This window comes from Barbus barbus (genome assembly GCF_936440315.1).
Source record: "Barbus barbus genome assembly, chromosome: 24".
NCBI classification, from domain to species: domain Eukaryota; kingdom Metazoa; phylum Chordata; class Actinopteri; order Cypriniformes; family Cyprinidae; genus Barbus; species Barbus barbus.
Genome location: NC_136752.1, coordinates 25,069,567 through 25,082,762, shown reverse-complemented (window position 1 = coordinate 25,082,762; position 13,196 = coordinate 25,069,567). Strand labels below are relative to the sequence as shown.

Sequence of the window (13,196 nt, the reverse complement as noted above, 5' to 3'; positions counted from 1 at the left end):
CAAATCGACTTCATATCAGAGTAATAGCTAACTGACATACGAGACAAATGTTAAGGTCGAGACTGAGGAGCATTTTTGGCAAAGGGTAGCGAACTAAGGTAGGGATAACGTAACTTAAAATCTTCATAGCTATCGCAACAGCAGCCTCACGCAAAACAAAACAAACAAACAAAAAAACCCAGCAGCCTCACGTGGTAATCACCATTTAAACTGGAACACCATAATTTACAGCCGATACAAATGCATTCCGTCCGAAATATGGACAGCAGTGTTGCCAGATTGGATGGACGATTTCCAGCCCAAAAGCTCACAAAAACCCGCCCAAAACTTTAACTGTCAAAATAATGTGATAGAATTTAAACCAAGGTTGATAAGAGCCATTTTCGACTCCTTATAATGAAATAATGACGTCAAAATAATATAAATATAATGCTAGATAAATTTCCCATGGATCAAATCAGGGCAAATACATTAAAGAGAACTACCAAATATAATTAAAATATGCAAGCAGACACTGTCAAAACGGCAATCAAGAAATTAACCGATACCCTCGAAAAAACACATGCATCGTGTTCAATGTCAACAGTCAGAATTTAAAAATGCTATTTATATATTTATATGCAATCTAATATATTGATTAGATATATAATATTAAATATTATAACATTTCAAAAAGTGAAACTTTCATATATTTTAGATTCATTACATTTAAAGTAAAACATTTAAAAAGATTTTTGTTTCAATTTTGATGAATAGAACTTACAGCTCATGAAACTCAAAAATCAGTATCTCAAAATATTAGAATATTGTAGCATCTGCTTATGATCCTTGATGGTCGTTGGGACTTTATGTCTTAAGAGACCCCTTTTAGCCTTTGCATATAATTCACAGACCTGGCCCCACATTCGACCTTTATATGGGTGCTAAATTGCCAATGGTTGTCCCCCCACCGTCAAAAAGACGCTAAACAGATTGACTTTGATCTTTTCTCTCCATCGGACTTCAAACTAATTCCAAAGAGAACTAAATGACCCTCAGTACCAGGCCTGGCTGACCAGTGGACTACCCCCCCACGATTACAAGATACATAACACACACGTAGAGACATTTTCTTTATTTAGACCATAATTAATCAGTTACAAAAGGTATCTTGTATATGCATGTTGTTTGTATTTTTCTTTATTATATTAGCCTAGTGACCACTCATTATTTGTATTAGTAAACTAAACACCCATATTCAGATGTATGAATGTATCTCTGGTTCAATATCTTTTAGATGTCTCTTTCTTGATATCAAAATGATCTGCTCTTTATTTCTCAAACAATGTACACTATGTGATCATGAAACGCATCAAACGATTTTCTCTTCAAGGTCTTCTCTTTCCTTTCAGTGCCCTGGAAACACACATATCACCTTGGAAATCTCTCAACTCCCCTTTTGGGGAGAGTCCAAGCTTCTGGCAGTTTTAAGTTCAGTAACTTCGGCGATTCTCTTAGGACCAATCAACCCGAGGCTGGAATGACGAAGCGTTCACTCCTAAAGGAATTCATCAAGAATCTACGCATTATACATGCACCAGGACACTTTACTTAGCACCAACAAAACCAATATCCAAGTAACCGCTTGTTAAATATTTAGATGGGCTTCTAGGCTTCGACCTCTTTTAATTAAGGTGATGTGATTCTCTGATGGTTCTAACAGGTCATGTTTAGCTGATGTGTAAATCCTGCCATTACGCTCTACTCTCTAGCGCACTCTCTCTCTCTCTCCATGCCTTCCCTGTTTAATGCGTGTATGTTTGTGTCTAGTTCGACGTTACATGTTCCCTTGTAGTGTAGTTTAATAAACATCCATATGTATTCACGCTTGGTTGTCTGTGTCTGCTACGAACAGAACGAGGTCATTTTAACGTTTCGGTTTTGTTACATGCTCTATGAGCGATGTATTAACAAGGAAATTATTTTTCGTGGCCAGAGAAATAATTTTCCCTTAGAGTCAATAGACGATTAAAACTGTCCATACTGCAGAAGAACAAAACATTTTATTGTACTATAAATGCTACAGTTAATTCCTGAAGATGAATATATAATTGATAACAACCAGTTATGATTATGTTCGTCTCACTTTGAGCTAATTTGCTACAGTATTCACATTTGGAGTTTCAATTAATGACCATCCCTACAGTATAAATTCCAGGTATCTCTTGTTCTTTGAAATCACAATAATGGGGAAGACTGCTGACTTGGCAATGATCCAGAAGACGAACATTGACGCCCTCCACAAAGAGGGTAAGTCACAGAGGGTCATTACTGAAAGTTGTGGCTGTTTACAGAGTGCTGTATCAAAGCATATTAAATGCAAAGTTGACTGGAAGGAAGAATTTGGGTAGGAAAAGGTGCACAAGCAACAGGGATGACTGCAAGCTTGAGAATACTGTCAAGCAAAGCTGATTCAAACGCTTGGGAGAGATTCACAAGGAGTGGACTGAAGCTGGAGTCAGTGCATCAAGAGTCACATCGCTCAGACATCTTCGGGAAAAGGGCTACCCAAGCCATTTCTGAACCAGAGACAACGTCAGAAGCATCTTACCTGGGCTGTGGAGAAAAATAACTGGACTGTTGCTCAGTGGTACAAAGTACAAAGTCCTCTTTCAGATGAAAGTAAATTTTGCATTTCATTTGGAAATCACGGTCCCAGAGTCTGTAGGAAGAGTGGAGAGGCACAGAATCCATTTTGCTTGAAGTCCAGTGTGAAGTTTCCACAGTCAGTGATGATTTGGGCTGCCATGTCATCTGCTGGTGTTGGTCCACTGTGTTTTCTGAAGTCCACAGTCAACGCAGCCATCTACCAGGAAATTTTAGAGCACTTCATGCTTCCTTCTGCTGACAAGCTTTATGGAGATGCTGATTTCATTTTCCAGCAGGACTTGGCACCTGCCCACACTGCCAAAGGTACCAAAAGCTGGTTCAATGACCATGGTGTTACTGTGCTTGATTGGCCAGCAAACTCGCCTGACCTGAACCCCATAGAGAATCTACAGGGTATTGTCAAGAGGAAGATGAGAGACACCAGACCCAACAATGCAGATGACCTGAAGGCCGCTATCAAAGCAACCTGGGCTTCCATTACACCACAGCAGTGCCACAGGCTGATTGCCTCCATGCCACGCCACATTGATGCAGTAATTCATGCAAAAGGAGGCCCAACCAAGTATTGAGTGCATAGAAATGAACATACCTTTCAGAAGCATGACATTTATTTTTTAATAGCATATTATGTAATATTCAAATTTTCTGAGACACTGAATTTTGGGTTTTCGTTATCTGTAAGCCACAATCATCAAAATTTCAAGAAATAAAGGCTTGAAATATTTCACTCTATGTGTAATGAATCTATATAATATATGGGTTTCACTTTCTGAAATGAGTGACAAAAAATATTGACCTTTTTCACGATATTGTAATTTTTTTAGATGTACCTGTAAGTGATCAGAATAAGCAACGTAATTATAGGTATTTCACACTCGTTCATGCACACACCATGACAGTCAAAACTGTCATTCTGTATGATAATCCTGCATGTCCAGCATCTTTAAAGGATTTACCAATCTGGACCGTTTAAAAGATAAAAGACAGGATCGTATAAGCTATAAATAAATTGATTAAATAATTTAACTGTGCTCTGATTTCAGAGTTGCAGTGATATTGCCTTCATGTCTTCTCTCTCAACAGGTGTAGGCTAATTCACGTTTTGAGAGTTAAAACACTCTCCACTCTTTACCATCGAACTTAGGCTATATATCTAGACATTATGGTCACTTACAGCTATAAATTCAAAATCAGATCTGTTATTGCGCTAAAAACCCGCTCATGAATCATCACGTCTGTCTGCTGACCCCTGGTGATTGTCTAAAAGTGCGGCTGCGTCGTCAACATCAGCACCAGTCTCTTTGCAGTGTGCGTGTGTGTTTAGTAACGTTGTGATGACTGATTGGATGCATGCAGTAGGCTATATGCACACTTGGGCTTGTTTGTTAACCAATTAGCCTATACAATTTATGTTTTGAAAACCGCCAAACTGACCAAAAACCAGCCCAAATTCAACCCGCGCAATCAAATTCAAAACCGCCCAATCTGGCAACACTGATGGACAGTTGCTTGCGGCGTCTAAAAGTTAGGCTACAGGAGTGAGATTGGTTGGATGAAGGAAACAACATTAAGATAAGCCAATCAGAGGCAGAGTAGGGCGGTTCCATTCCTTTGCCAACAGGGGGAAAAAAACGCTACAGGTGACGTGACACAGATGTCTCGCAGATACGACGACTACGACAACCCAAACCCTAACACAGTTTTTTTACAGATCTACACGATTCACGTGAATGACCTATTTCAAGATGAAAATGGCAAATTTCGCCAAAAGGTGACAAGTTTTCACCCCTGATTTTTAAGAATTAATTGCATTATTAACAAATATAAAGTTAAAAGGGTGAAAATGTAAGGCTAAATTATGTGGAACAATGTGTTTCTACTGACTTGAACTCTTAACACAGCTGTGATTTTGCAAAACATCATATTAGGAAACACTCCAAAGATTTACAGGGGGACTTTAAAATATTGCGTTATGACTGAATAGTAAGAGCCAAAGCAAGGATTGCAGAGTTCAAATTCAAGCATGCTGAACAAGTTACTCCACAAGAGAGCAGCCAGACAGATGTCACAACATCACTTCAACTCCACATCATCAAATGGTTGAGCTGAGAGCAACTAAGCAGCAGATCTTTAGAACGTTTTCTGCCCACAATTGATATAAAAGCAATCCGTCCTAAATTATAGACATGAAATCACAATTTGCACAGTCATGGTCACACTTATCCACCTTTTTGCAACATAGATATTTTCTGTGAATGTGTGAGACTTCTTTAACTGCTGTAAATAAAAGACTTGAAGAATAATAGTGCAGTAAACAGTAATACATAAGGATCAATTTCCAATATAAAGCAGCATAAAATGGACTGTTTTTGTACAGCTTAAATAACTGGAAGCGAATGACACCAAAGTATTTCCACAGTTGCTTATATTAAAATAAATTTTAGCTTTCGTTCGCAATGTATCTGCAGCAGCAGACAAATGCTGTTCTGTGTGTGTGAAGTTGTGGCAAATCTAAGCTGACAAAAACATGAATAAAACAGTGATGCTGACATCCTCTCATCCATAAACACTTACCAAGTTATAGTCGTAAACAGCTGCCACTGGTGCTTACTTTGATGACTCAAACATATCGTGGTTTAGAAGGTAGAATCGAACTTTGGTTCAGGCCGAGCAATCAAACAAAGTGTGAAAACAGCCTAAAATGCAGAAAATTGTTGGGATCTACCACCCACACACCCAAACACACATTCCTGCAGACTCAGACACTCCTAGCTCTTATTTTATGTCTCTTTGGGGAGCCTTGCTGCACACAACACTAAGAGCCACTGAAGTGGAAAGAGAGGGAGAGAGAGACAGACGGAGTAAAATGAAAAAAAAAATTTGATCTGCTCCACTTAAGTGAGGAAATGAAGTGTCTGCTGATGCCTGTGTTTGTATGTCCTGAGAGGGTTTTTAACTGACATGCAATGGGCCAGCTTGCGGAGAAAATGGTTCCAGGGGCCGTCTGAACAGCAGGGGACTAAAAAAGCTGTTCCAACATAACCAAGAGCAGAAAACTCAACAGGAACAAGCACTGTAAAACTATAGCTTCTGCTTTCAAGCAGAACAAACCACAGAACCAGGCTCTGTGAAAGCAAGTTGGGTTTATTTTCTAACTTTTGGTCTGCGTCCATGTTTTCTCACCTTGGGAATGATGTCGTTCTCGTTCTTGAGTACGAAGCGGCCCTCTCTGTCGTCTTTGTTCCAGTTCAGCTGTACGACCAGTGGTTTCTCGTCCAAGTCCAGTTTCCTCTCTTCTGTCACAGAGAAAGATTATGCCAGTCAGAAAATCACCTCTCTATGGACTTTAAACAGAGTCGACTGAAACCAAAATAAGGCTACAGTCCAAATGAGTCTCATTCATGAAAAACAAACAAGAAATTTCAAATGACCCATTCTTTTCCAAATTATTGCATTTGATTCAATGTGATTATTCAAACTCAAAGAAAGGATTTACAGAAATGTAATTTGTCAATGTTGTTTTATTTATGACTATTTTACAGACTACTAGATATTTTTGTCCACTGGCAAATTGTAGAAAGTCACATTTTCGATGTTTTATCAGATGAACAATTTATAATATATTGAACAGAACCTTAATTAAGCCTCTTGAACCTCGGATTCAAGACACTGCACTCTCGCTTACTAAAAACAAGCAAAAAAGAGGCCTTCCTGACATATTGTATATGCAAAAAACAATGTTTTCTAGAAAATGAAAGTAAGAGCAAATATTAAAAGTGCTAGCAAATGCAACCAGATAAAATAAAACATTAGGATCTGAAACACACTCTGGAAGTATGCAGCTATATGCAATGTTGCATTATGAACTGCATTTTGACTTTTCCCTAATTCAACAATGTGACATTGAGTTGTGTTGCAAAAATTAATACACTTATTCAGCAAGGGAGCATTAAAAGGGAGCACAAAAATAACAGTAAGGACATCAAATGTTACAAAAAAACTATTTCAAATAAAGAAATTTTTTTTTTTTAAAGTATCATCATGGTCTGCACAAAACATTAATGTTTTCAACACTGATAATAATAATAATAATAAGAAACATTTCTTGAGCAGCAAATCAGCATATAAGAAAGATTTCTGAAGGATCATGTGACACTGAAGACTGGAGTAATGATGCTGAAAATTCAGCTTTGCATTACAGGAGTAAATTACATTTTAAAATGTAATGAAATAGAAAATCTTGAAAATATTTCACAACATTACAGTTTTTACTTGGTGAACATCAGACTTCTTACACAATCTTTCCAAAATCTTACCGACCCCAAACCTTTGAATGGTACTGTATGTTCTGTGACAAATTCTTCTGAATTTATTAACAGTAAAAAGTCATAAAATGGCATTTTGATGGTATTTGTGTTCCTATAACTCACCGCCACTGACATGGACCTCATAGAGGGAGTATTTGGGAGAAGACAGCATCCTCATATCCGGTCTGAACTTTTCTGCCAGAGTCTCGATCACATCCTGCGTGGTCGCCGTGCTGGACACTCGGATACATTTTGTGGCGAAGTTCCCTGCCACTCGATCCTGGAAGTAAAAACGCATCACGCCATGGAACTCCAAGTCCTGAAAGAAGAAAAAGAATATAACAATCAGTGCATGCCATTTCGGTCCATTTTATTCCACATTCCCCTTCAAGTACATGCACTTTTAAAGAGCAACTACATCATGCAGATTCACCATAAGGCTGCCGCAAAAGTTCATCTCTACCTCATCTGCGGTTTACGATTAAATCTAGCATGAGGCTACATCTGTCCCATCTCTGTTGTGTGTGAAAAAACGAGCAGCTCTGTGTGGCAACATTAAACTTGTAACCTGCAGCGGAGGCTGATATTTGAGCTGGCCAAGCAGGATGTATCTGGGACGAGAGGACAGCAGCCTTAGGACAACAGAGAAGACATGCTTGAAGAAACCTTTGTGTGTGTATAATAGAGGAGCAGGCGTATCAGCATTCACTGATATTGTCTGATTATACCACAGCAATATGAGCATCTAGAGCGTTTTATACTCATCTTGATGAGCTGTAATAGCACACCACAGATACACAACTCATTCACACTATACTGTACACTGCTGTTTCCGGACACACCTGACCACACGCCTGCTTGCGTGCCACATTTACATACACATGAGATATCTAGACCCTCTGCGTGATGAGAAGGCAACTATGAAAACCCTGACATCAAACTACAGACAAACAATTCAGACCGCAGTGCTAAATATAATATTGAACCCCTAATCACAAGTATTAAAATTGTCAGCACAAATACGTATGTGTTTTTACTTTTCCAAGTGATTGGACAATTTTGCCAGTAAGATGACACAATAAGTCAAATTTTCTTCAGAACGTTTTAAAATGTAGTTATTATAATTAAACTAAAATGAAGCCATACAAGCAAATGTAACTAAAACTACATAAAACAGCAGTTGCAATGTATCTAATTCCTATAATATGATGCGCTTCTGAGTGAAACAGAATAATTAGCAGAATTTGGGGTTTTTGCACCTTTTGACAAATTAATTTCCTTAACCTTTTCTTCCTTAAATGTTCCAATTGTTCAATTGATATATTTATATAGGCTTATGTTATTTTTTAGAATAATATACACTGATAAATTAACTGAAAAGATAAGATCAAGAACCTTTAGTAAGCAAAAAAGGGTAAATTCAAGATTTTGCATTGTTATTTTTATAGCACTTTTCCCAATCTGTGTCGCTTCAATAACTGCTTTAGAGAGCAAGTGCCTTAATGTCTAAAAGCCACCAATGAGTATTGTAGTGGAGGGAAACAAAGGAAACGAAGGTTCATTTCGGAGCATAATAAATACACAAAACACAGATTAGGGAAAACATTCTGGGCTTCTAATTCCTGAAATGTGAGTATTGAGTGTGTGTGTGTGTGTGTGTGTGAGAGTGTGTGTGAGAGTGTGTGTGTGTGTGTGCATGTTTATGTGGTTTATGAGGACACATGTATAATGATATGGGTATGACAGAGGTATTACAATATGAAGGTGGTTTATGAGGACACTGCCTATGTCCCCGTAATTCAAAAGGCATAAAAAACATAATAAATTGTGTTTTTTTGAAAATCTAAAAATGCACAAAGTCTCCTGTGAGGGCTAAGTTTAGGTGTAGGGTTGGTGTAGGGCAATAGCACACACAGTTTGTTCAGTATAAAAACCATTATGGAGCGTCCCCATAAACCACAAAAACCAACGTGTGTGTGTGTGTGTGTGTGTGTGTGTGTGCGCGAGGTGTGACTTCAAACATCAAGAGAACAAATGCCATGGCAACCAGAACAATGAGTGTCAGGAGAGTCACCATGTGTTTCCTCAAAACACAAAGGGCCATTTCCTGTCAGCTTTAGCGTGTACACCAACTTCAGCCGGTTTGACTATCTGTAACAAAAGGCCTAGTAAAAAAAATAATCAACTCCCATTACAGTGAATTTGCCAGAGTTATGGGCCATTGCTAGGTAAAACAAAACATAATAAAATCAAAAATTAATTAAATGTCCAATAAATCACTCAATAAATCCCAAAGAATTTTCCATCAATTTTTTGGTCCTTTAATGAGATTTTAGAGCCAGAGCTATCAGTTTAGCATGCTGGATTGTACTAGACTTCATATAGTTCAATTATCTAGCGTGCACAGACACAGGAAGACAGGAGACTCTCTCCGGCTTCATACAAGAATGTCTTTGAAGCTCGGTAAGAGGGTTTGCTGATGAAAAGGAGACGCTACGGCTGAGTGCTACGGCTGACTGTTTGCCCCCCGCTGTCCCACCTTTGACCGTGGAACTCTAAACCCCGCTGGAGAAAACTCATCCCGGCTTTATCATCATGCGTGCAGAGGGACGCGCGCACAGTCTGAAGCCCTGGACTGTGCCGTGGAGCTCATAAATCAGTTATTGGGCGGGATGCGGTCTTTCATCTCTTATCCATTTGAATTTGAGGAATTCCACAGCTGAGTCAAACCTTCCATCCAGGCTGCTTTCATCACGCTCTTCTGCTGAGGAACATAAATGTGTCAACTGTCACTGCTCTCGGCATATGGAAAAACATGTGCGGAGCAACTGGAGAAATATAAGAGGTGGAATTTGAAAAAAAATCCCAAAAACATTGACGATACCTGATCCATTCAGGGAGGCTGGGTCCCTCGGTAGTGGGACTTCAGTTTAGGCCAATATTATATTAGTATCACTCAGATAATATAATAGTTTTCATTAGTATTTTGAATTTGTTTTATTGTTCTATTTTCCATTTCCATTTTATTTGTAGTAATTTTGTTGTGTTTGTCATTTTTTCTTTTTTTTGCTATATAATCTTTATTAATTTTTCTTCGTAACCTTTACTTATATTTTAGTACACCAAGTTACACTAAAGCTGAAGCTGTACTAAAGCTTAAATAAAAATTACATTTTAATTTTGAAGTTTTAGTAATTTTCTTGTATATAATTTTATTAGCTTTTAGTTATTGCATGACATTAAACTAAATTAAAATTAAAACTTTATTTTATTATATTACAGGTAATGTTTATTTAATTTTTTAAGGTTTTAGTTTTACTATAATAACCCTGGTATAAGCTAATTCTCCCATTTTCTAGAGGTGGAAATTGCACATTTGATAAACACTATGCTTTATCCATTGAAAGATCCTTTCAGTCGAAGTGTCAAAATATTCACACAGCTTGGAAATGCCTATGTCTTTTAGGAATGGTGAAATCCTACCAGCAGGGGGCGACGACAGGTTATTACAGCCTTCATGCAAATCATCTGACAGTTTGACAAGGACAATCTTATGAGCTCATAGCTTTATTTCGAAGTGGAGGAAAAGCGCAATAAAACATGTCAGTGTAGAATTTCGGTCAAGCCTTGTGGCGACCCGAACTGACGATCACACCCAGAATAACTGAAAACACATGGGATTGCAGCCACCTCCCAATTCACACCACACAAAGCATTTATCTTCCCTGAAAGCGGCATTTACTGACAACAGGACACAATTTTTGCAACAAAATTTGTGAGTGATATGCATTACTATATGGTTGGTATGATGTTCTGAGTGGTTGCTAACTTGTTGCATTTACATTTGATATGCTATAATGAAAAGCAGCTTCATTCAAGATATAGTTTATCAGTTTCTGCATTCCCTAGGAATCAAAAACACTATTTTGGCATTGCTTGTGCTATGCTATACTGCTATACGCCCCGAAATGTCTTGTTGAAATCCCTGTGTATAAGCAACAACAATAGAGATGCTTGCCTTCGCCAACAGGCTATAAAGAAAAAAGGCTGTCATCAGTACAAAACAATAGAGGAGAATGCAAACAGGCTAATCTGCTCGCCACACACTGTGTATGACTAAACATTTCCATGTAGCAAACCGACAGTTCAGACAGTTAAGATAGGACTGAGTCAACAACTTCAGCCTGCATCCATCTGCAACGTCTACATACAAGACTGACCCTTTAGACCATGAGGTCAGCATTCATCTCTGCCCGAGCGCAATTAGCATACTTATAGCCCAGCTCTGTTCTAGACAGTCAGGCTCACCGATGTGCAAACATTCCCCTGCCTATCAATCTCCATTAAAGGAAACAACAACCAATCACTTGTAAGATACGAGCAGGCCTCGGCCGACTGCTGTAGTAATCAGTTTAACTATACTTCTTCTCCACCATCATATCATGGAAAAACTTTTTTTTTTTTGCTCTTTTGAAATAATAGTAGGGACGTACATTACTGTAGAATACCTTGGATATTTGAATGTGAATGCTTAATTCAACCTATTTTCAGGTTTTAGACCACTTTAGCAGTCATGTAACACTAACATCAGCATAATCTTCCATTGTCCATAATCATTCCATTGTCTGGAAAAGCAGCCCATCCTCATTTAAGACTCATCTTATCATTTAACTCATTAACTATTCAATTTTAAAATAATTATTCACAATTATTAATTTCATACTGTGTATTATAATGCTGCAATGTCTAAATTCACTTAAGCATCATAGCATTGATATGACATGGACAAAAAATATATTAATTTTAGTGCTATTATATTTTTAGACAAAGAAATGTTTAATGTGTAAATGTACAAAATGTACAATAGCAAAAACGGTTCAATTTTAAGAGTAACAGTGAGGATCAGAAGTGTCATCTAAACCTCAATTACAACGTTTTTGGTTCAAGAAACCTTGATAAGCAGATTTTAAAGACTTAAAAAAAAAAAAAATCAAAACGCTACAATTAGGGATATAATATGGCTCCTTTAAATGTTCGGATAATTAAAACCTAGTAAAGTACTAGAGAGGTCAGCGGGTTTTATTAAATTGGTGTAAAAATGCAGTTAAAGCAGCGAAAGCACATTCCTGCGTGAGCACCTTTCACCTCTGACGGAGCTGATCCCGGGGGAAATCAATGTGTTCAACAGGTCTCTGACCTGGATTAATGCAGTGGTGTGTCCAGAGGGGCGGTGTTAACCCCACGTCAGCAGGTCGCCTCACTCGCCGAGACAGAGGGCAAATTCCCAACACACGATTAACTTAGACTTACATTCATTTATTTTCCGACGCAGAAAATATCTGGGCTCAAAAAGAATGACTTTAAAAGAAGAAATTAAGAGTAAAAAGGAAGCAGCTGATTATGCTGTGATGTTAGGTGTCCTAAATCAGACGAGGACAGACCAAAGCAGAACTAGAAAATCTAATTATACATAACACAAGCAGCAAAACACTATGTAAACAACAGTCTAAAGCCTTATAAACACATACTGGAATGACAGAGAGAGATAATCTAAAGAATTTCAATATGAGTGAACAGGAAGAAGAAAAACTGGACCGCAGAGAGAAAGAAAGAGAGCAGGTTTGTCCTCTTCCTTCTATGACTCCTGTAGTTCTGTCTCTGAGGGCAAGCGATTTGCCCAATGTCATATCACACCCCATCTCATGTCAAGTACTGAGAAATGACATTTCAAGCGAAGACATACACGTCATTTTTACTGTTGGCAATCTTTCTCTGAAACACAAGTCACAGGAAGAGTAGTGCAGGAAAGAACAGTGAATGGGCTTCTGTATCAATCAATAAAACAGTTTAGAAAATAAATATATATATATATATATATATATATATATATATATATATATATATATATATATATATATTTATTTTTTTCAATAAAAGTTTAATCCTTAATTAGTTTATATAAAATAAAATAAAAATTCATTATTTCATTTTAAATAAAATAAAGCTATATAAAATAATAAATATAAAATAAATTTTCTGCTAACACTAAAAAAATAAATGGTTTCCGTTTAATCAATTACACTTTATTCCAGGCAAACTAAGAGAGAAATGTGTGATACTGACAAAGACACCTCGGTTTAGTTTATCATTAACAATCACCCACCTACATTCATCTCCCGATTAGTCATTTCTATCTATGAAACGATTACAACACTGTTTCTGGTCTAGTGTTAAGTGAAT

The 13,196-nt window shown here is 37.5% G+C and overlaps 1 protein-coding gene across 9 annotated transcripts in view; it reads right to left on the bottom strand.

The window, feature by feature from the left end:
• The window catches only part of LOC306844254 (afadin-like), a 114,278-nt gene that overhangs the window by 60,282 nt on the left and 40,800 nt on the right, over positions 1-13,196 (bottom strand). For 6 of the 9 annotated variants that reach the window (XM_079376241.1, XM_079376243.1, XM_079376246.1 and 3 more), the window contains 2 exons: positions 7,080-7,275; positions 5,833-5,945 (listed from right to left, as the gene is read on the bottom strand). In XM_079376241.1, coding sequence (XP_079232367.1) covers positions 5,833-5,945; positions 7,080-7,275 — 309 coding nt within the window. The remainder of the gene's footprint in view (positions 1-5,832; positions 5,946-7,079; positions 7,276-13,196) is intronic. The other 3 variants (XM_079376248.1, XM_079376244.1, XM_079376249.1) reach the window with 1 other exon arrangement.